Below are 23,941 nucleotides of genomic sequence, written 5' to 3' on the forward strand. Positions count from 1 at the left end.
ATGCAAATCACACTTTTCTTAAACAACATCAATCATGGAAAATCCTGGATGGAGGATGAAGGAGGAGGCAGGGAGGGGAGAGAGAAAGGGAAAAGTGCTTGTTTGTTTGTTTGTGTGTGTGGGAGAGAGAGAGAGAGAGAGAGAGAGAGAGAGAGAGAGAGTGAGACGTTTAGGCCAGGGGGATTGCAAGAGTACAGGATATACTGGAGAAAGACTTTTCATCTCCGAAGTTTGGAGAAACTTGTGCTGGAAGGGAGTACCCAAATGGCCTGCCTAATGAAGCAGCTGTTGAAGTCATTTGTGTTGTGGTGTGTAGCATATCTGGCAACTGGGTGGTCTAGTCTGCAATGTGCCACAGTTTGTTGGTGACCATTCGTATTGTGGTGTGTAGAATATCTGGCAACTGGATGGTCTAGTTTGCAGTTTGCCAGAGTTTGTTGGTGACCATTCATGTGAGTAGATGGCTGGTTGGTTACTTGTCACGTCCACATAGAATGTCATACAGTAATAGCAGCATAGCTGATATATAATATGGCTGCTTTCATATGTGGTCCTGCCTTTCATTGTGTAAGAAATACCTGTTACTGGACTGAAGTAGGAGATAGTGAGTGGGTGTATGGGCCAAGTCTGGCACCTGTGATGATCACAAGGAAATGGCTCATGGCGTGTAGGTCTGGGATAAGGATAGACTATGACATTCTGTAAATTCGGTAGCTGGTAGTACACTAGTTTGGGTGATGTGAGCAGGATTTTGGGAAAGATATCTCTCATCTCAGGGCATGATGAGAGATAGTTGAAGCTCTGGTGACATGTAGTTGAACTATTCAAGACTGGGATGTGATTGGAGTTATAAGAGTGCTGGTTGCTAGCTGGTAAATAGGTTTACTAGTGTCAGGGGAAGAGATGTTATGGGAGATATGTTTATGAATGGGGTACTCTAGCCAATAAAGGCACTAATAAGGTCATCAGTATATTTTGACAACTCGTGCTTTCTGCTGCAGATAGGGCAACTTCAGGTGGTGAGGCTGTAAGGAAGACACTTTCTGAAATGACCTGTCAAAGAGAAGATACTGTTATGGTTGATGTGCTGGTACAAGCAGATATATTTATGGAGATGGACATCTAGGGAGGTAGCTTGTTGAGCTGAGAAGGACCAGGTAAAAGAGATTTGGGTGTAGGTGTTGAGGTAATAGAGGAAAAAGCAAAGGTGGTGCTTGCCACAAGTACAGATCATGCAAATGTCATCAACAAATCTGAACGAGAAAAGCGGTTTAAGGCATTGACTTGATAGGAAAGATCTCTCCGGATGGCCCATAAATAAGTTGTCATAGGTTGATGCCATGTGGGTACCAGTAGCAGTTCCATGAATTTGTTTATAGATTTGGCCTTCACAAGTGAAATAATTCTGGGTCAGGATTTGGTTGGCTAGCAAAATTAGGAAAGAGGCGGTGGTTTTGGTATCAGGATGGTGTTGGGAAAGGTAGTGTTCCATGGTCTCAAACTTGGGCAAGAGGGATGTTTGTGTACAAGGATGACACATCAATAGTGACTAACAAGGAGCCTGGTGGTAACTGTGGAGAAACGGTGAAGGAAGTGAGCAGGGTCTTGAAGGTAGGATAAGTGGTTATGGACAACAGTTAGGACATGTTATCAAAGGCAGAAGTTCATTCTGTAGGAGCACTGTGCCCAGTGACAATGGACAAGTAATGGTGAGACCTATGGTGTTGGGTTTGTGGAGTAGGTAAATGGTAGGAATGTGTGGGGTCGCTTATGTGAGGAGGGAAATGAATTCAACTGTCAGATTTTAGGATGGACCTAAGGCTTCAAGGAGCTGCTGGAAGTCATGTCGGACTTCTGGGAGGGGATCATGGTCATTAAGGTTTGTATGCAGAGGTGCCAGAAAATTGGCAGAGACTCAACTACAGAGTCACCATGATTCATGACTATTGTGGTGGAGCCTTTCCCCACAGTAAGGATGAATGGTCTGGATTGGTTTTAAGGTTACACATAACTGTACGTTCCATAGAAGTGATGTTAAGTTCATTGAGGAGGAATTTAGGAAAGAAAGTTGAGGCCAAATTAGAAGTGAGGAGTTCCTGAAATATTACCAGGGGATGAAAATGTGGAAGGGTAGGAGGATAATGGTTGGAGGGAGGTTGGAACTGTTTTAAACAGGGTTCTACATGGCATAATGGTTGGCTAGATGGTCGCTACCAAAGGATGACAGGGCAGCACTGATCGATAGCTTGTAGGCTGCTCAAGGAGTCAGTACACAGGAGAAATGACTTGCATGGGCATGAGCAGATGTGCTCAAGAGCACGAGATATGGCCGCCAGCTCTACAGTGAAAACACTGCAGCCAGCTGGTAAGGAGTGCTGTTCTATATGTCCCCCATGAACATAAGCAAAGTCAATGCGACCATCAGCCATCGAGCCATCAGTGTAAATCACTTCATGGTGCCAGTACATGTCAAGAATCGAGAGGAAGTGACAGCAGAGGGCCGCAGGGTTAAGTGAGTCCTTAGGGCTTTGTGAGAGGTCCAGGTAAAGCTGTGGCCTACGTGTACACCATGGAAGTGTTCATGAATGAACCTAAAGTGTATGTGGTAAAGGCAAGGACTCCAGTTCGGAGAGAAGGGATCGCACACAAACTGCAATTGTAAGCCCTGATCTGGGCTGCCGATGAGGGAGATGAACTGCCGTGGGTGGGAAAAGGAGATGGTAATTTGGATGCGGAGGAGAACTACAAATGTGTGCAACATAACTGGAGAGCAACTGTGCATGCCTAACCTGCAATGGAGGGACTCCGGCCTCCACCAGGACGCTGGTCACCGAACTCATTCTAAAAGCTCCTGTTGCTAGGTGAATGCCACAGTGCTGCACTGGGTCGAGTAAACACAACACTGAGGGTGCCACCGAACCATAAACCACACTCCCATTGTCAAGGCGGGATTGGAACAAGGGCTCTGTAGAGCTGCAGCAGCGTAGAGCGATCTGCATCGAAGTTGGTGTTGCTCAGGCAGCAGAGGGCATTGAGGTGCTGCCAGAACTTCTGCTTAAGCTGATGGAGGTGAGGAAGCCAAGTCAATCTGGCATCGAAAACCAGTCCTAAGAATCGGTATGTCTCCTCTATGGTGAGTTGATCATCATTAAGGTAAAATTCTGGTTCAGGATGAACGGCACGACGCCGACACAAGTGCATAACACAAGACTTTGTGGCCGAAAACTGGAAACCGTGGGCTACAGCCCATGACTGCGCCTTGTGGATGGCTCCTTGTAGATGCTGCTCAGCAACACCAATACTGGTGGAGCAGTATGAAATGCAGAAGTCATCTGCATACAGAGAAGGTGAGACGGACGGCCCTACAGCTGCTGCTAGACCATTAATGGCCACTAAAAATAGAGATACACTCAATAAGGAGCCATGCGGGACCCCATTCTCCTGGATATGGGGGGAACTAAGGAAGGCACCAACTTGGACATGAAAAGTATGAAGCAACAGGAAATTGTGGATAAAAATCAGGAGCGGACCTCGGAGACCCCACTCGTATAATGTGGTAAGGATATGATGTCACCAGGTCATGTCACGCTTTTCGTAAATCAAAAAAAGACAGTAACCAGGTGTTGGCGTCTGGAAAAGGCTGTTCAGAAGGCAAGATGACAAGATCAATGGTACAGCGAGCCTGGCGGAAGCCACCCTGACATGGAGTCAGTATGCCACGTGACTCCAGGACCCAACCCAACCGCCAACATACCATACATTCCAGCAGCTTACAAAGAACATTGGTGAGGCTGATGGGCCGATAACTACCCACATCAAGTGGGTTTTTACTGGGTTTAACCACCGGAATGATAGTGCTTTTCCACCATTGTGATGGAAAGACGACATCGCACCAGATACTGTTGAAGATGATGAGGAGATGTCGCTTGTAGTCAGATGAGAGATGTTTAATTATCTGACTGTGGATCCAATCTGGCCCAGGAGCTGTGTCAGGGCAATGTGCTAGGGCACTGAGGAGTTCCCACTCTGTAAATGGGGCGTTATAGGCTTCACTGTGGCATGTAGCGTATGAGAGGACTTTTCTTTCCATCCGCCGTTTGAGGGTGCGAGAGGCTGGGGATAGTTCTCTGATGTAGAGGCTCAAGCATAGTGCTCAGCAATTGCATTTGCGTCGGTAGATAACATGCCATTGATGTTAATGCCAGGGACACCTGTAGGCATCTGGTACCCAAAAAGACGTCTGATCTTCATCCAGACTTGAAAATGTGACATATGGCACCCAATGGGTGAGACGTTTCTCTCCCAACACTGTGCTCCAGGGAAGGGTGCCACTTATGCCACTGTAGAGCTCCTCAACGCTCCTTAATTGTCTTCCGGCGACCACCAAGGGACCGCCTTTCGCTGAGGGCACCCTAAAGAGTGAGGGATCGCGTTTTCCGCCGCAGTAACAATTGTTGTTGTCACCTGCTCAACTGTCACAGCGATGTTACCGTGTGGGGAAGAGTCGATGGTGACCGCAGAGGTGAAAGTTTCCCAGTCTGCCTTGTTTAAAGCCCATCTGGACAGGCGTGCATGGGCCTGATGCAGGGGCAGTGACAGGAAGATGGGGAAGTGGTCACTACCACACAGGTCATCATGTGCTCTCCAGTGGGTAGATGGGAGAAGTCCTGGGCTGCAAATCAATGATCGAGTAACTACCACGAGCCACACTGAAATGTGTGGCGGCCCCAGTATTTAAGAGGCAGAGGTCGAACTGAGACAGTAAAGTTTCGACATCTCTGCCTCGGCCAGTACGCATGGTGCCGCCCCACAAGGGGTTATGGGCATTAAAATCTCCCAAAAGTAGGAAAGGTTTAGGGAGTTGATCAATCAGTGCAGCTAATACATTTAGGGGTACTGCACCATCTGGAGGAAGATATACATTGCAGACAGTTATTTCCTGTGTCATCCTTATTCTGACAGCCACAGCTTCAAGAGGGGTTTGAAGGGGTGCAGTTTCACTACAGACTCAGTTTGGGACATAAACTCAAACTCCACCTGACACTCGATTATAGTTGCTACGGTTCCTGTAATATCCCTTATAGTCGTGAAGGGCAGGGGCCCGCATTTCCGGGAACCAGGTTTCCTGGAGGGCAATGCAGAAAGCAGGTGTAAAGCTTAACAGTTGCCGCAGCTCAGCCAGGCGGTGGAAAAACTGCTCCAATTCCACTGGAGGATGACATCATCGTGAGACTGGGAAGGCATGGAACATTCAATGAGGTAGTTTACGCCTCATGGTCACCTGCTGCCACCGACTTATTGTTTGAACAGTCTATATCCATTGTGTCTGAGGGTCCAGCAAGATCTAGGACCTCAGCAGACATCAGAATCTCCATGTTATCCCCAGATGCAGAGCTTGTAGGTAGCGGTGGTGTGGGTGCCACCGCAATTTCCTTAGCATAAGGGGTCTTCTTTTTGGACTTTTCTCGCTGCTCCTTGGGTTTCTCTGGCTGGGAGGCCTTCACTGATTCAGTCTCTGGGACTGAGGATGATTGTGGAGCCCTACGACCAGCTGCTTTTGGGCGCTTCAGCCACTGGCAGGTGTCATCTTTCCCATTAGCAGAAACCTGGGAAGGGAGTGACCCAAGGGACCCCTTCGTGACGAGAGGAGCCAAAGAAGACTTGAAGACTTACGCTTCTCTGGCTCAGAAGTGGGGACTGGTGTCCCCAATGGTTGGGGGGGTGGCGGGGGGGGGGGGGGGGGGTTGGCATTGCCCCCCACCACCATCAAAGAGGCAGGCGTAGCCTTCTGGTTCTGAGAGTCGACTGGAATTTGCGGAACTGATGAGGCTGCAACTGTTCTCATAGCAGCGGTGTATGAGAAGGCCATAGCCACAGGATGTAGGCACTCATATTTTCTCTTAGCCACAGTGTAGGTCAGTCGGTCCAGGGTCTTGTATTCCATGATTTCCTCTCTTTCTTTAAAATCCTGCAGTCAGGTGAGCAAGGTGAATGATGCTCTCCGTAGTTGACACAGATGTGAGGCGGGGCACATGGATTATTGGGATGTGATGGACGTCCACAATCTCAACATGTGATGCTGTAAGTACAGCAGGAAAACATATGGCCGAACGTCCAGCACTTAAAGCACTGCATCGGCGGAGGGATATATGGCTTGACATTGCAGCGGTCGACCATCACCTTGACGTTCTCGGGTAAGGTGCCACCCTCGAAGGCCAAGATGAAGGCACTGGTGGCAACCTGATTATCCCTTGGGTCCCGATGGACACACCACACGAAATGAACACCTCGCTACTCTAAATTGGCACACAGCTCGTCGTCTGACTGCAAAAGAAAGTCCCTGTGGAAGATAATACCCTGGACCATATTAAGTTCTTACGTGGTGTGATGGTAACAGAATCATCCCCCAACTTGTTAGAAGCCAGTAAAGTCCGTGACTGGGCAGAGGATGCTGTTTTTATCAAGACTGACCCAGATCGCATTTTGGACAAACCCTCCACCTCCCCAAATGTGTCTTCTAAATGCTCTACAAAAAACTGTGGCTTCATTGAGACAAAGGAGTCCCATCAGTTCTCGTACATACGAGGTACCGGGGTGAATAAGGTTCACTGCCATCCTTAGCCTGGCATTCCTCCCATGGTGTGGCTAGGGAGGGGAATGATTCAGTGTTGTACTTTCTTCCATTGTACTGAGACTTGGAACGCTTGGAGACTGCTGGTATTTGATCACCAGCAAGTGATGAAGTGGTACGCTTCATCACGTGTCATCCGCCCTGATGCCACCGGCCCCAACCAGGGGCCCTCACCACAGGTGCCACCCAGCCGCAACAAAGGCCACATGACAGGATGGCCATTGCTGGGAGTCCCAATGCCCCAGAATGACGGGCATCTACTCCTTGGCATACATGGGGAGTTATTGGCGCAGGCATCAGCAGAGCGATTCCTGTGTTGTCAGGGGACTACAACCAACAGCGTACATGGCGGCCTCACCACAACAGACTGGCTACTGTGCTGGATATGAGGTGCAAAGAAGTCCGTGGTCATCGTCAGCACAAAAAGCAACACTGAATAGTGCATGGTGGAAAACACATCCATGAAGGCGTCCTCGCCCAAGAGATGGAGAATGAGCTGGACTGCAGTGTGACAACAAGAAAGTGGGCTAAAATCTCAAGGCACGATGGACACGATGCACCACTTAAGGCGCCCTTGCCCAGTTGGCTCGCTGTTTGGGAAAATTTTGAAAAATGGAGGTCAAACCCTGCAGGGGACCATCACATAAAGGCCAAAATGTGTGAGACTCCTTTTAGTTGCCTCTTATGACAGGCAGGAATACCTCGGGCCTACTCTAATTCCCAGACCTGCAAGGTGGGACTAAAAGGATTTTGCAATAGGAGCAGAGGCTGTCGAGTACAGTTTGAGCTTCGATTGTGTGACTGTGAAGGCCTGGATTAGTGAGGGCAAAAACTACGAGAAAGGTGAAGGTTCTTGCAGTAGGATGGGTGACAACCAGAGATTCCAATTTTAATGGTAAGCACATCAGGTGGATATGATGTGCCAGACAAGATTTCAGAAAGAGGATATGTGGCTAGTTTTGCTATAACAAAGGAGAGTTTTCAGAATTCGTGAAGGAAGAATGAGGAGGGCTTCGTGGTTGGAGGGTCAGGAGACAACAGCAGTGACTGAAAAAATAGTTATAAAGGCTGAAAATAAGGAGCTGAAAACTTCTTGTTGAAGGGTTATAACAGAAATAAATGGTAGGTACTATATGGAGATAAGAACTACTCGTACATAGGAAGTTAGAAGGGAGGTCAGAAAAAATGCATGAGGTAGTAGGTACGCTTGCAAATAAATATACTCAATCTCAAATTGATATGAGCAACAGTAAGAAACATGTGAGATAGTACAATCTGTTCATAAACAAACATATAAGACAAACTAACAGTTGGGCAGCATGAATTAGCTGTAGAGAACATGTTAAAAACAGCACTGGAATTAAACGTTCAAAGATCAGCTATCATAGTGAGGGTAAGGAGTTGTAGTGTGGCACTTATTAGTGTGGAGGGCCATTGAAACAGTGAGTGTTCACACTGCACAACAGAAGGTGGCTGGTGCACGTTTTGAAGGCAGATGCTGAAGAGGAGAAGAAAGGATAGACATCTTAATTAATAAAGAAATGGACAATGAGTTGTGGGTAAGTGAGTAAAGACATTAACAAAACTAAAAGGGTATGGGAAGCAAAAGAGTCAAAAAAGCAAAGTATAACAATAAAGAAATTCCTGGATGAGACAATTAAGGGAAAGGCAACCAGTCACTTACAACTGACACTCACTTGTGGAGTATAGCAACACATAACAGTAGCTTACACACACACACACACACACACACACACACACACACACACAGAGAGAGAGTCTCTCTCTCTCTCTCTCTCTCTCTCTCTCCCTCCCCCCCCCCAAAAAAAAAAAAATCACTCCCTTTTCCACTCCTCTTCCCTTCTCTCCCTCCTTCCTGTTTCTCTCTCCACCTTGACCCTCCTCATCTTTGCCCCCTCCCTATATCTCTTATATGCTCTACCCTCCCCTTTAATCTTGCTGTGCAGCTGATGAGTCACCTGTCAAAAGACCTGCCTTACTCTTACACCACTGGCCACTCCTTGCCTCATGCATCCTCCCATAACCTCACTGCGATCACCAGCCCAGCCTACTGCTTTCCATAACTGATGGTCAGTAGCCAGTCTCACATTGACCATGGGACTGTGCATTTGGTGTTTGTACTTTTACTAGATAAACAGCAGGAGCAGGAAAGCTAGAGTGAATAGCTTTTCTGTTATGTGTTGCCACACTCCACACATCAGTCCACTGTAGATGAGTGGCTGACTTTCCCTTATTTTACGTATTATTTTTAAATAAATCTATGAATGGTAATAAAGTACTATGTGAAAAAAATGGAAACTATACCATGAACAACAATATGGGTACACAGCGAGGTGACCAAAGCCATGGGATACTTCCTAATATTGTGTTGGACCTTCTTTTGCCTGGCATAGCGCAGGAAGTTCCCTGCAGAAATAGTGATCCATACAGCCTCTATAGTCATTCATAATTGTAAAAATGTTTCCAGTGCAGGATTTTGTGCACAAACTGACCTCTCGATTATGTCCCATAAATGTTTGAGGGGATTCATGTTGGGTTATCTGGGTGGCCATATCATTCACTCGAACTGTGCAGTGTGTTCCGCGAATCAGTTGTGAACAATTGTGGCCAATAACATGGTGCATTGTCATCCAAAAAATGAAATCCATGAGTGGCTGAAAATCATCTCCAAGTAGTCAAACATAACCATTTTGTTTCAGCTGGACCAGAGGACCCAGTCCATTCCATGTAAACACAGCCCACACCATTATGGAGCCACCATCCCAGCTTGCACAATGCCTTGTTGTCAACTTAGGTCCACAGCTTCATGGGGTCTGCACCACACTATAACCCTACAATCAGCTCTTACCAACTTAAAAAGGGGCTCATCTAACCAGACTGTGGTCATTCAGTCATCTAGGGTCCAATGATATCGTTAGGAGCCGAGAGGTCTGCAGGCGATGTTGTGCTGTTAGCGTAGGCACTTTCTTTGCTCATCTGCTGTCATAGCCCATTAACATCAAATTTTGCTGCACTGTCCTAATGGATACATTTGTCATACATCCTACATTGATTTCTGCGGTTATTTCACACAGTATGGCTTGTCTGTTACCACGGACATCTCTACGCAAACTTCGCTGCATTTCGTGGTTATGTAAAGGCCATCTGCTACTGTGTTGTCCACAATGGGAGGTAATGCCTGAAATTTGGTATTCTCGGCACACTCTTGACACTGTGGATCTCAGAATACTGAATTCCCTCATGATTTTTGAAATGAAATGCCCCACGCATCTAGCTCCAACTACCATTCGATATTCAAAGTCAGTCAATTTCTGTCCTGCGGCCATAACCATATTGGAAACCTTTTCACATGAATCACCTAAGTACAAAAGACAGCTATGCCAATGCACTGCCCTTTTGCACCTGGTGCACACGGTACTACCACTATGAGTATAAGTGCATATTGTTCTTCCATTACTTTTGTCACCTCTGTGTACTTTCTAAAGGTTCAGTGTAGTCTTTCAAGAACTGAAAGATGGAAGTCAAGAATTCAGAAGTATCACAAAACAGGATGATAGTTTGAAGATAATCATAATAAGAGTATTGAGGGATTAAGTGCCATCAATAGTCTCTAAATATGTAATATTTACGATAAATGCTACAAGCAAGTGATGAAAGTGAAGGTAACAATCCACAACAAATAGCACATGTCTGGGGATACTGAATGCAATTACAGAAACAGCATATTACAAGAATAACCAAGCAAATAAGAAAAATTATTTGCAGCTGCAACTTGTATAAAATATGTAAGATTTACATGCTTTTGTAACATACCTTGTCAATGGCCGTAGTTTCAGGCACTGAAACAGGATGGTCCTTTGTAGATGGGGATTTTCTGTGAGAGGGACTGTCCACATCATTAAAATGACTTGTAGTCCATGCATCACCTTTACCTTGCTGTTGGCAGAACAAAGGTTATGGTACTTTACTTCAGAAACTCAAAACATAGTAAGTAATTGCTAAATATTAAGCAAGTCTTTGGACCACAATGAGACAATAAGAAAATCCATTTTCATACTATATAAGAACAGACAACATCACAAAACAACTACACATTTCTGTACATAATTAATACGGTACACATTGCTAATTACAGAAAATATATAAAACTGCTCAAAAATGGCAAATGAAATCTCCTGGCTAAGAATCAGTTTCTGTTAGTCTGTGAAGTTGTTTTAGCAGTACGCAGTCAGCATATAGCTACTAAAATTAGTCAGTTCACAGTGTCAATGCTTTGAGATTGTTTCAAGTGTAGAGTAAAGCATGGCACGCCACAGCACATCAGTCTTCTCTAGTATAATGGAAATTTTTAAGACAGAATTCTGAAATTTAGAGAAACAAATAATATACTGAATTACACCTAGCATGGATTCAGAAAATCTACAACGTAACAGCTGCAGATGTAATATCTCACGTAATACCAACCCTTGATGAAAAGTCCATGGTTATTTCCTTGGTCTTTCAAAGAAATCTGACTGTGTTTGTTACAGCAAATAAACATAAAAACATAGTTGCACAAGTGTAGGTTATCATAAATAATTTGTGGTAAACTAAGAGCAGTGTGTGAAAATAAAGGTGTAAAATCTATAATACTAGTGTCAACAGTCACTCAATATTTGCAGGTGGTGAAGTATGGTGTACTTCAGGGATCATGAGAATTATTTTGCAAATGAAAACAAGACATCACACAAGCAGATACATGCAAAGACATGGTGGAGTCTTAAGCTTGGAGACAGGGTCCCAAAAAATCCGTGTATTCAAACTGACAAACATTTGACAGAGGCATACCATATAAATGAAATTTAGTTCAAAATATGCACCACCACATCCCTAATGAAGGAGGTATCTGTTACAGTAACTGCATACAGACTTTAACAATGCACTGTGGCCTATCCTCTCTCGATTTGCCTTACTAAATCACAATGCAGAAGCAATGCAGTCTATATTCACACAAGGAGGTAAAACAAGCTACCAGATGAAAGATATCAGATTCATTAAAAAATTACTCCGAAAACTTTCCTGCAGAGGTTTTTAGAGCACCTAGTACCACAGACAATAGAAAGCACTGACAAGACTATCTATATTTATTTGAGCATCAAATATGCGTTGATAAATGATGACGACAAGATAAGAAACACAATTCATATTGGTAAAAATTTGGACAGCAGGGATCTCAGTTTAGAAAGCAATTGTATGGCATATGTGTTGAATAACTTTTGTTGATCGACAGGAAGTGCAAAATGGCTAAGCAGGGATGGCTAGAGGATAAATGCAAGGATGTAGAGACTTATCTCACTAGCGGTAAGATAGATACTGCCTACAGGAAAACTAAAGAGACCTTTGGAGATAAGAGAACCACTTGCATGAACATCAAGAGCTCAGATGGAAACCCAGTTCTAAGCAAAGAAGGGAAAGCAGAAAGGGGCAAGGAGTATATAGAAGGTCTATACAAGGGCGATGTACTTGAGGACAATATTATGGAAATGGAAGAGGATGTAGATGAAGATGAAATGGGAGATACGATACTGCGTGAAGAGTTTGACAGAGCACTGAAAGACCTGAGTCGAAACAAGGCCCCCGGAGTAGACAACATTCCATTGGAACTACTGACGGCCTTGAGAGAGCCAGTCCTGACAAAACTCTACCATCTAGTGAGCAAGATGTATGAAACAGGCGAAATACCCTCAGACTTCAAGAAGAATATAATAATTCCAATCCCAAAGAAAGCAGGTGTTGACAGGTGTGAAAATTACCGGACTATCAGTTTAATACGTCACGGATGCAAAATACTAAAGCAAATTCATTACAGACGAATGGAAAAACTAGTAGAAGCCGTCCTTGTGGAAGATCAGTTTGGATTCTGTAGAAACGTTGGAACACGTGAGGCAATACTGACCCTACGACTCATCTTAGAAGCTAGATTAAGGAAGGGCAAACCTACGTTTATAGCATTTGTAGACTTAGAGAAAGCTTTGGACAATGTTGATTGGAATACTCTATTTCAAATTCTGAAGGTGGCAGGGGTAAAATACAGAGAGCGAAAGGCTATTTACAATTTGTACAGAAACCAGATGGCAGTTATAAGAATCAAGGGGCATGAAAGGGAAGCAGTGGTTGGGAAGGGAGTGAGACAGGGCAGTAGCCTATCCACAATGTTATTCAATCTGTATATTGAGCAAGCAGTGAAGGAAACAAAAAAAAATTCGGAGTAGGTATTAAAATCCATGGAGAAGAAATAAAAAGTTTGAGCTTCGCCGATGACATTGTAATTCTGCCAGAGACAGAAAAGGACTTGGAAGAGCAGTTGAACAGAATGGATAGTGTCTTGAAAGGAGGATATAAGATGAACATCAACAAAAGCAAAACGAGGATAATGGAATGTAGTTGAATTAAGTCGGGTGATGCTGAGGGAATTAGATTAGGAAATGAGACACTTAAAGTAGTAAAGGAGTTTTGCTATTTGGGGAGCAAAATAACTGATGATGGTCGAAGTAGAGAGGATATAAAATGTAGACTGGCAATGGCAAGGAAATCGTTTCTGAAGAAGAGAAATTTGTTAACGTCGAGTATAGATTTAAGTGTCAGGAAGTCGTTTCTGAAAGTATTTGTATGGAGTGTAGCCATGTATGGAAGTGAAACATGGACAATAAATAGTTTGGACAGGAAGAGAATAGAAGCTTTCGAAATGTGGTGCTACAGAAGAATGCTGAAGATTAGATGGGTAGATCACATAACTAATGAGGAGGTATTGAATGGGATTGGGGAGAAGAGAAGTTTGTGGCACAACTTGACTAGAAGAAGGGATTGGTTGCTAGGACATGTTCTGAGGCATCAAGGGATCACCAATTTAGTATTGGAGGGCAGCGTGGAGGGTAAAAATCATAGAGGGAGACCAAGAGATGAATACACTAAGCAGATTCAGAAGGATGTAGGTTGCAGTAGGTACTGGGAGATGAAGAAGCTTGCACAGGATAGAGTAGCATGGAGAGCTGCATCAAACCAGTCTCTGGACTGAAGACCACAACAACAACAACAACAACAACAACTTTTGTTTGCATGTTGTCATGCCTTTATTACTGAACAGACACTGTGGGAATAAGTAAAACACTTTGTCCTCTCTTTGTGTACTTTGACTTCCAGGAGTAGTATTAATTTTATTTACCATTAGATCATTGTGCAAACAGTCTGAGGCACGTTAACTTACACAGAAATATACACACACATTATTGGCATAACTGAACTAAACTACATTTCAATGTTATTATAATTTACTCTCAAAAGACTCACTGATTTATTTGTACATCACCCACTTTACTCACTAACTTTTGTTATACGTAAATGGAGGTGAGCTCAGGTTGTCATGCAATGTATAAAACAATATAATTTGGTTCACCCAAACAGATTTAGTAACAGGAATCAAATTTCGGTCTACGTGTTTCAAGAAAAAGGAGCTCTCTTCTTCATGAAAGGCATACAAAAATATTCACAGTATTAAAAGTGCTTGCAACTTTTAAAACAATTAAAATGTTGGAGCAAACAGTCACTGAAATACTTTAAAATGAGAGTGGCTTCTTACACTACAGACTCTGTCAAATAGTGTTTTCTCCCACTGGCTGGCTAACATACACATTTAAGAGTGTGCTTGTGTATTAATAGTACACCTACAACCCGACCTACAACCACAGCATGATTCAGCAGTCTATTGAACCACTTGCTGTTGTTATGCCAGTGACACGACAACATAGCCACACTTGAAGGTTCTTTTACGCCTATCCTGAAGTGAGTGCTTGTTTTGAACTGTGATTCCTACCATTAAATGTGTAGTTGGAACAAATTGCATCATTTCATATATCACTCACCATACTTCCTCCACTTGCTTCAGCAGTCTGTTCTATATTTTAACTTTTATGTTTTGAGTCAAACATTTTGCACATCATTGCATAGTATTTCCTTTTTTACACCTATTTCAAATTGAAGCACTGCAATTTGTGTTTTTCATAAAGATGCATAATCTTCAAAGTGTCACATATCTTTGGAAACAACAGCCTTTTTCCAGATAGCAGCTGTTGCAGATGATGTGTGAACTGCCTGCACCGTCTCAGGTTGTCTGATGATGGCCAACAAATCGAGTTCACAACAAAACATAAAATAAAGGTTGTTGTGGAATGTTAACAATGTGTGTATCAATTTTCTTTTAAATGCCATTAAGGAGTAACAGTATTGGCGCAGGGTTAAATATCACAAGGTCCATGAAGAGACAGCAAACATCACACATTTTGATAAGTCCTCCAGCTGAAATGTATCACAACTCCCCTGGCAGCAACATAACTCTTTCCATTAATTTTACGCAACTTCTGATCTTTATTTTTCTCGGCAAGTATTCTTTATTGTCAAATAGGTGCTCACCTGAGCAATTTTCTCTCTGCTGCCATCTCTTTTTTTGGCTGTTTTGACATAAATGAAAACAGTAAGAGACAGATGTCATTTGTGATCTCCAGGGAGTCGTGCCACACCTATAGAGTAACAGTTGAATGGTCTCTATAAGATACAAGCTAAGTAATGTCACATAGTACTCAGCTGTCGGACCTAACTTCTTAGACCAAAGAAACATGTACATTTGTCTGCTAGCTAAAATTCAAAAGTTGATGTAACACAGAGACTTTTAACATGGCAGTTTTAAGTGTTGGGTGTTTTGAACTGCGGTTGCATCAAAAACAGCTAGTAGTCAAGCCTTATCTATCTTGTTTACAACACACTGCCAATCTCAGTAAGCAATTGCATAACTGTCTTTCCCTGGCTCGTGGTTTTTCTTTACTTATTCTGAAATGAGTGAAAAGACTAATCCTGATCCATCATGTAATATGATTCTCACAACACCAAAAAGGATCAGCGATCCCCGTGACCACGTACAGTCTGCTTTCACAGAAATGTAAAGAATACTTGTACACTACTGCCCTGCCAGAGAGAGGCGGGACTTGTTTCTCTGCGCCACTCCTATCCCCTCTCGTTGTCAAAATTCTGATTTGCTTACACTCGCAGCCATCTTTCAACTTATAGTGTCTGCACTCCGCACTGTAGCAACTGTAAAACAAAACCTGTCGGCCTATTTTGACCGTGGCAAAATCTTCCCCTTAATGTCCAAATAGAGTTATTTTCAGTTCTACTTCTACACTAAATGCCTCTTTGGTTCTATGTGTAGCACTGTCAAGTATGAATGCCCATGAAGGGTCAAAATTAATATTCTGCCAATTTTGTAATTATGGAATTGGCCAGGAAGATAATGTCGAGAAACACCTTAAATCAGACACACATTCAGTTCAGCAGCAGAACAATGTTGCTGCTTCTCAACAGAATAAGGATTTATTGAAAGCTTAAATACAGGTAAAAGAACAAAACAAAGGCCATCTCAGGGGGGAAAAAAAAACTGTTGAAGTTTTTGCAAAAGCAAACTTTCCAATCAAAAAGTTCCCCAAGCATCTTTTGGTTCAAAAAATTGATTTTTTTAAATTGCATTTTTGGACCCATAAAAGTGTTTAGAATCCACCCCTGAAACGGTTTTTCCAAATACGGTTGAACAAAAAAATGCACCTGCCTGAAATCGGCCTTTTTCACGCACCAGTTGTTTTCTTTTGGAGGACGAGTTATTGTACCGGTGCTTGGGAGGAAACACACAAAATTCAAATAAAAGTTTGAGCACATGTGTTTGGAAGTTAGCTCCCAAGCATTCGCATTCTGGTGTGAAGACTGGTGAGATTGCGACTTTACTGGCAGTGAGCAGCTTCAACGAAGGGTATTCAGCAATTCTGAACACCATGACAACGATGTACATCACCCTGGGACTCTATTCGACGCAGTTCACCAAGCATTCGGACGACCACCGGATTCAAGCAGCCGATAACCGCTTGTCATCAGCTGTACGAGCGGCTCTGGAGCAGCGCAGGATGGCCCAGATCGAGCAGAGCACCCTCTAGGAGGAAGAGGAAGGTCTAGGTTATGGACCTGGAATAGCAGATTGAACGTACGTTGCACAATATTGCATTTATATGTAGTCAAAACTTCAAACACGTTTTTCTCGAAATGATGTTTTTTTTATCGTGCGGTATGGTAACTTCAAACTACTGAACCAATTGGCATGATTCTTTGTTTCTGACAAAGCTAACTAAATTGTCTAGGAGTTGTGCCACTTTTATTTTGATCAATCAACTATAAATATTTTTAACTTGGCCGACGAAGTCGAAAGATCGATGAAAAAATAATCTTATTTTTATCCAAATAACTTAAGCGAGGTACAACTCCTAAAGAATCTTATATACTTTGCTAACGTCAACTGAATTTTGATTTTAGACGAGCCGGCTGACCTGTGACGTACCGTGCATAGAGGTCTACATTGAAATTTTGTTTTGTTCTGACAGCACTCCCGCCTTTGCTCTTCAACATTTCTGCTCGAAAAAATTCCAGTTGGTAGAGGAAATATCAGTAAACATTTTGACCAAATTTGACATTGATATCTATAACACATCCCGAAAAAAAAATTCTCAAAGAACATGCTTTTTACGGGCCAAAGATATTATACCTCTCCTTAAAGAAACCACAGATAGTTTCAAAGCACTAGGCTTTGTCTGCACACATTAGTGTGACAATCTTTTAAATTTGTGTTGCTTATCAAATCATTTACAAAAAAATTAGACGCAAATTTTGCTGAAAATAAATGTGAATTTTGATGAAAATAGATGCAGTTTTCACCAAAAACAGATGCTACATTTTCTGGTCCATAGCTATCATGTATTTCTCCACAGAAACCGGTGGCTCACTATGTAAATATGACCCACATTGTATAACTCTTTTAAACAAATGCAATAAGACACAATTGGATTGTTTGGAGGAAAGAGACCAAACAGCGAGGTCATCGGTCTCATCGGATTAGGGAAGGACGGGGTAGGAAATCGGCAGTGCCCTTTCAAAGGAACTATCCCGGCATTTGCCTGGAGCGATTTAGGGAAATCACGGAAAACCCAAATCAGGATAGCCGGACGCAGGATTGAATAGTCGTCCTCCCGAAAGCAAGTCCAGTGTGCTAACCACTGCGCCACCTCGTTCGGTAATGAGGGACGATGTGCAATTGACCCATGGACTCTTATGGTTCATGCAAAACACCTACAATGAGAGCCTCCTTAATAGGCACAGGTGCACTGTACATAAGAAGAATGGTTACATAGCTATGTCAACAGTTATATCAGCTTATTCCTTACACAGAGGATGTGGTTGATCCTTGAAATGAGTTCAAATTGTAAATAAACGTGGCTAGAATAATGAGAATAAAAAAAAAAAAAAAAAAAAAAAAAAACTAGTTTCAATATTTTAGCAAACGGAAACTTCACTTGAGAAAATTTTAAGACACACAATTTTTGTCGACCACTTACCTTCAGAAGGCAAAATTCTTACTACTCTTGACAGTTACATAAAACTAGTTTTGGGGAGTAACAGTAAACTCTTGAGAGACGAGAGAGAGAGAGAGAATGTGAGAATGTGTGTGTGTGTGTGTGTGTGTGTGTGTGTGTGTGTGTGTGTGTGTGTGTGTGTGCGCGCGCGCGCATGCGTGTGCATGCATGTGTGTGCGTGTATAAGTTTCCTGAAAAACTTAAGTAAGCATAGCAGCTGTAAAGTCAACTGATTATTAGAAACAACATGATGAAAGGCTGTATTTATAGTACCTTAAATATAAAAATACTGCATTCATTGCTCTTAATTATATATGGTTTCCTCAGATGCTTTCTTTTTAATTCAAATTCCCTGTAAGTTACACACCAATCTGAATAAAAAACATACTGACGGAAACAAATTGGGCATCATTTAAAAATTTTGAGACTCACCACCATACGTAAAGCCTCCTGCCACTGAGCCTCCATTGCATCATGAAGTTGCTCCAAAAGTTCATTCCGATGTTTAGTTTGCAACTGAAGCTGTGCCTGTAATTTTTCAAGCTGCTGATTTGCCTGTGCTAGTTGTATCTTATACAACTTCATTTCATCTTGTTGTTTCTCTTCTAGTAGTTTTACTTCCATCTGATATCTACAAATCAGAAACAGAGTGTATTCATCAACAATTTTAACCCTAACTGGAAATACTTTTACAAACAACAGAACCAGTCATCACTTTCTATACTAAATCAATTAAGACATTTTTGATCAGTGTTGTACATTCAGGGTGTGGCAAAACAAGTGCTGTATGATTTGTGAGACACAGAGGTGAGTGAGTGTACCAGGACTTACTCCAGTTCACTGCTACTAGCGCAACATCATCATAGCGCACCTGTGTGTAGCATACAAAGTATTGCACCATGATCTAAGAATGAAATTAAAAATTAATATATTCAGGAAATTTTACAGTGAAAGTGATCAGCACGAAATGGGGAACTCGGTAGGCACTAACGGGATACGCAGTGAAATATGCTGAAACCAGTACGAGAACAGTGCCAAGATTTACTCATAAGTGTGGAAACTAAACTGTTAATGTTAGCCACAGTAACCTTGATTGTGACAAAAGGGGGGCAAGAAGACAACACCAGATCATGACTACCACCAGTGCTGAGGTTAGAAGAAGACAGCGCATCATCACAAGAGATGTGTGGACCTGTGAGCTATCTGCAAGCCACTGTACGGGCTCACCAGTGGCCAGCTCCCCCTGGAGCTACTGCAGCAAGTGTTACTAGCTGCCATCCTCACCACCACAACTGCTACTGCTACATGCATTACTTTGTGACGAATCACATCATGTTCGCTGGTACACCTCACTGGCACTTTTTGTAGAGGTCAACCAATTAAGTCAAGAATATTTGAAGTATTTGTTAATTTATTTTAACAGGCTACTGAAAATGGAATGTATTGGTAAGAATAGTGCAAAAGTTAAGATGGAACCAGTCTCTGACGATGAATCTTCAGAATTCAAAACTGAAATAAATGACGATGGTTCAAAGTAATAAATCCAGAATTGGAAGTAAATTTTTAATGTTACTGCGAAGTTAGGACCAGTTTCTGATGATGAGGTGATTGAAGTAGAGGTCAAAAAAGAAGAAGTAGAATTAATAGAGTTATCAGATAATGAAACTGAGTTCAATATGTCTGAAATTCAGCCAAGTCAGGGAATGCTAGGAACTCCTTTAAAACTGGTAGAAATGCCAAGTGGCAATGTAGAGGCACCAAATTGGATGCAAATTATTGTTTTCTAAACTTGACTCTCATAATATAGAATTGAACAATAAGATGGAATCCAATAATAAACAGTTACGTAGTAAGACTGAGTCTAGTAATAAAGAACTAAATTATAGTAATAACAACCTAAAAGATAGTAATATAGAACTTAACAGTAAGATTGAATTTATTTGTAAAGAGCTAAAGGGTGAAATGTGCTCAAAACTGAACAACTTAAATTAAAAAACTGATTCTGACCTGCAAGTCAAAATAGGGCAACAGCTAAATAAATTGCATAGTATTTTCAAATCTGAAATTAAGGAAGTGCACAGAGCTTTTAAAAGGATGCAGATGAACTTAGGGAAGGCAGGTTGTCAGAATAAATAGGCAATTAATCCACACTTCGGTCTAATTGATTTGAAGAAGTAACTACTAAAGTAAATGCTTGTCAAAAAGATATTAAGAATGTAAAATCTGATTGTGAGTAATAATGTGAGGATGTTGATAAAAGATTTTCTGGCAGAGTGCAAGCAGTACAAATACTTGTAGAAGACGTAAATAGTAGTATTACTAACATAGAAAATAGAGTAACCTCTGGTAGTTCTTGTAATACTACTGTACAGCATGTTGCCTCAGTTAACGTCACTTTCATTGAATGTCGTCAATTTTTAGGTTTCGTTCCAAACAAATTTCACACATTGGAGTTCTGTGCCAAATGCATGGTCAGAACAAGAGAAAATTTCTTTCAGAAGAAGTCATTTGTCAGGGAATGCTTTCCGTGGTCAGATGATGTAATGATTAGATGCAAAACTCTATCGAAATTTAAAACTGCATTTCTTAATGAGTACTGGTCACACAACAAACAAAACCATGTCTTGAGAGAGTTTTGGAGTGGTAAAAAGTTTGTTCCAGGTTGTGAACCAGTAAAGGAGAACTCTGGAAAGGGGGGGCTGTCACATTTGACAGAAAAGTTGAAACTGGAAATGATTATCATGGGATTAGAAGGTAAGCTGCCTTGGTATTGCCAGAAAAGAATCATTTCCATACCTAGTGATAATGTGGATGGGTTAATTAGGTACCGTGAGTAGAAAGAGTAGCTGCTGTTTGTGAGCAGATGTAAAATAATAATAGGTCTTCTAACAATCAATTAAACAACAGAAATAACAACAGTGGGAACATGAATGTTAGAAGTGTGGAGGTTCAGAATACAAAATCTAATTATCGTGGTCAAGGCTGTGGTAGAGGAGGAAGGGGTTGACAGCCACCTCACTGTCGCAATAATTTTATGATGAAAGCAGAAATGTACATAATGTGCCAATGAGACAAGACAGAGAGCAGTATTCTGCCCCATATTATTCTGTATCTAATGAACACAACAGGCTGCATGTGGGAAACTAAGTCCCGTCTATGAGGAAACTGGTGCTCACAAGGCGGAAACCGTAACACAGCCAGTAACAAACACATATCACAGTCAGTCAGCACATGCAGACTGATAGCAAGGATGATGAAATAGGAACAGACAGTACCACTGATGTGCTAAATCACTCACATTATATATTTTGACAGCATTTTGGAAACATTAGAAAAATGGGTCAAGGAGGAGAAAGAAAATACTACAGATAATAGGAAGGAACAAATTAACAGGTTGGAATTTAATAAGGACGAAGATGAAATAAAAGCAAATACCTTTGACGATAATGGCAATCTGCAGGCTAAAGTTTCGGTAGAGGAGATAGAGTCAGTTTTGCAAGGCTTTGAAGAGGAGCAGTTGAGATACCAAGGGGGAGGTAATAATAATGAGGGCAAGGAACCTATTAGCTGTATTGACTTGCCACAAACTATAAAAGCCAATGACATTGTTATAGATAGCAATGTTGCACAGGAACACAGTTGTTCAGAGAGAGAGAGTAGTTTAGCTGATGTGCAGCAAATGAAAGTAGAGGAATTGGTCAAGTGCTCTGATTTAAAACTGGTGGACAGGTTGGAAAAGACAGCTGAGAATTGAGAGATTGATGATTCTGTGAATCTAAATGTGAATGTACTTGCAACTGAACAAAACTACTTTAGTTGGAAACAGACTGAAAAGGATTTATTAGAAAACTTTTATGAGGAACCTGCTAAAACTAGAATAACTCACCCTATTATAATTAAACTAACATCTCAGGAGTACCAGTGTGTTATCTTCTTGATAATGGCAGTGAAGTAAGTGCTTTATCCCAAGCATTTTTTTATTCTATTCTAAATAAGAGTGAATTAACTGACATGAAAGTAAGTGGCTGAAGAATAATAGGTGCCACTGGAAAAGTTTCTAGACCAGTACAGCACGAGTCTTTGATACCAATTGGTATAGGCGGCGTAATAATAGATTATCCAAACAAAGATGTTTATGCATGTTTATCAAGGACCATTCAGGATAATAGGTAAGCCTCAGGCAAACGCATACCATTTTTAACACCCAAAAAGTAAGAAAGAACTAGGTATTATGAAACATTGTAAATCTTTCGGGAGTTTGCCCTCTCTGGCAGATACACAGTTTGGCCTGTTGTGCGGTCCCAGGTGTATGAAACTTTATATTCATTCTAGTTTCATGTTTCATTCTCTTCTGTCCTATCTATACCAGATTCTGTAAGGAGTCGGCCACTCTTTGGTAGATATACAGCTTGACGTAATGTGTGGTCCCAACTGGATGAAACTTTATTTCCCTTTCGAGTTTCATTCTCTTCTTCTGTCCTACCTATAGTAAATAAGGAATATATGTTCATATTGTACATATGTTATTAGTTTGTAATGTGTTCTTAGTGAGTAAGAATGATCCCCGAGAATGACTATACCCAATTGATGACTTACAAGATAATGTGAGAGGTAGTTTGCGGAGGGTAACTTTTGAGTACCATAGAAAAATTATGGTTTAAGTAAATAAATAATAAGCTCCATAAAAAGGATTAGTAACAGTAAAATACATTTACTTTGCAGTAAGGAAAGTAACTGAAGCTGAAAATTTCTAAAATCTGAAACAATAAGCTCTGCAAAATTAATAATTTACAGTTGGGAGAAAATGATTCCACTAGATGCAAGCCAAAGCATTTTAATATTAATTAAAGGAAATATGTGGAAGTGGTGTGAGGATCACACTAAAATTATATGTAAATAATTAGGTTGGTAGGCTGACAAAGATAAAAGGAAGAATGAAGCGTCAAAATACACGAATAAATGAAAATAAAGAGGAATAAAGGTAATGAAGTCAGTAGGTTAACATGCACGGTGAATTAACAGAAAATGGGTGTGAGAAATTCCTCCCATCTCATAAAAATGTTTGAGAAAACATGTAATCTTGCTCAAGGCAGATGGTCAGTTAACAGATAAAAATTGACACATGGAGACAACAATACAAATAAATGAATGTGTTACGAAATGCACATTGTAGAATATGGGTATGTTATAATAAAAGCAGCTTTTTGATCATGTGTGTGAAAAAGCAAAGTAACTGCTGTCGAACGAACAACTTCTTTAGCATACTAATCCATACGATAATTGAGCCATAGGAAGGTAGAACTTACAAAGGTTACTCAATTTTCTAAGTACATCAACATCTAAAGTAATAAAGTACACTGCAAACTAGCCCAGAATGCGACTATTTAAGAAGATATATTGACTTTCAGAACCCAATATCCATGGTTTGTACATATTAAAAAAAATAACACAAGAAACAAAATAAAAGCAAAGTTTGTGATTCAGGCTTAATAATGAAGTAAACTGTCATAATTTTATTAAGTAATGTATTGCCAATAATCATTCTGAGAAGGTTAATAACAATTTTCCAAATACTAAAAGGAAGAAATTCTTCCTGGTACCTTCTCAATTATTTATTTAAATTATACAAGAAAAATAGATTGTAGAATGTGTATGTCCTCCCTTAGATGTAAGTTGAGAACAGAAGCTTAGGCTATGTCATCTGTTTCTCAGGGACATGGGGGCTTCACGAAAGGTAGTCTACAAGCTGTATTGGAGAAGGAAGCAAGGTCACAAGTTATAGTGAATCTTCACTTTTCCCTTTTATAATCAA

At 41.4% G+C, this 23,941-nt stretch overlaps 1 protein-coding gene across 2 annotated transcripts in view; it reads right to left on the reverse strand.

Annotated features, from left to right (window-relative positions):
- LOC126252813 (uncharacterized) overlaps positions 1 to 23,941 on the reverse strand; it is a 253,837-nt gene that overhangs the window by 51,115 nt on the left and 178,781 nt on the right. For both annotated transcript variants that reach the window (XM_049953758.1, XM_049953765.1), the window contains exons 10-11: positions 18,562 to 18,760; positions 10,466 to 10,588 (exon numbers count right to left, since the gene is read on the reverse strand). In XM_049953758.1, the coding sequence (XP_049809715.1) occupies positions 10,466 to 10,588; positions 18,562 to 18,760 (322 nt within the window). The remainder of the gene's footprint in view (positions 1 to 10,465; positions 10,589 to 18,561; positions 18,761 to 23,941) is intronic.

The sequence above is a fragment of the Schistocerca nitens genome, chromosome 1 (assembly GCF_023898315.1).
Source record: "Schistocerca nitens isolate TAMUIC-IGC-003100 chromosome 1, iqSchNite1.1, whole genome shotgun sequence".
In the NCBI taxonomy this organism is placed as follows: Eukaryota; Metazoa; Arthropoda; class Insecta; order Orthoptera; family Acrididae; genus Schistocerca; species Schistocerca nitens.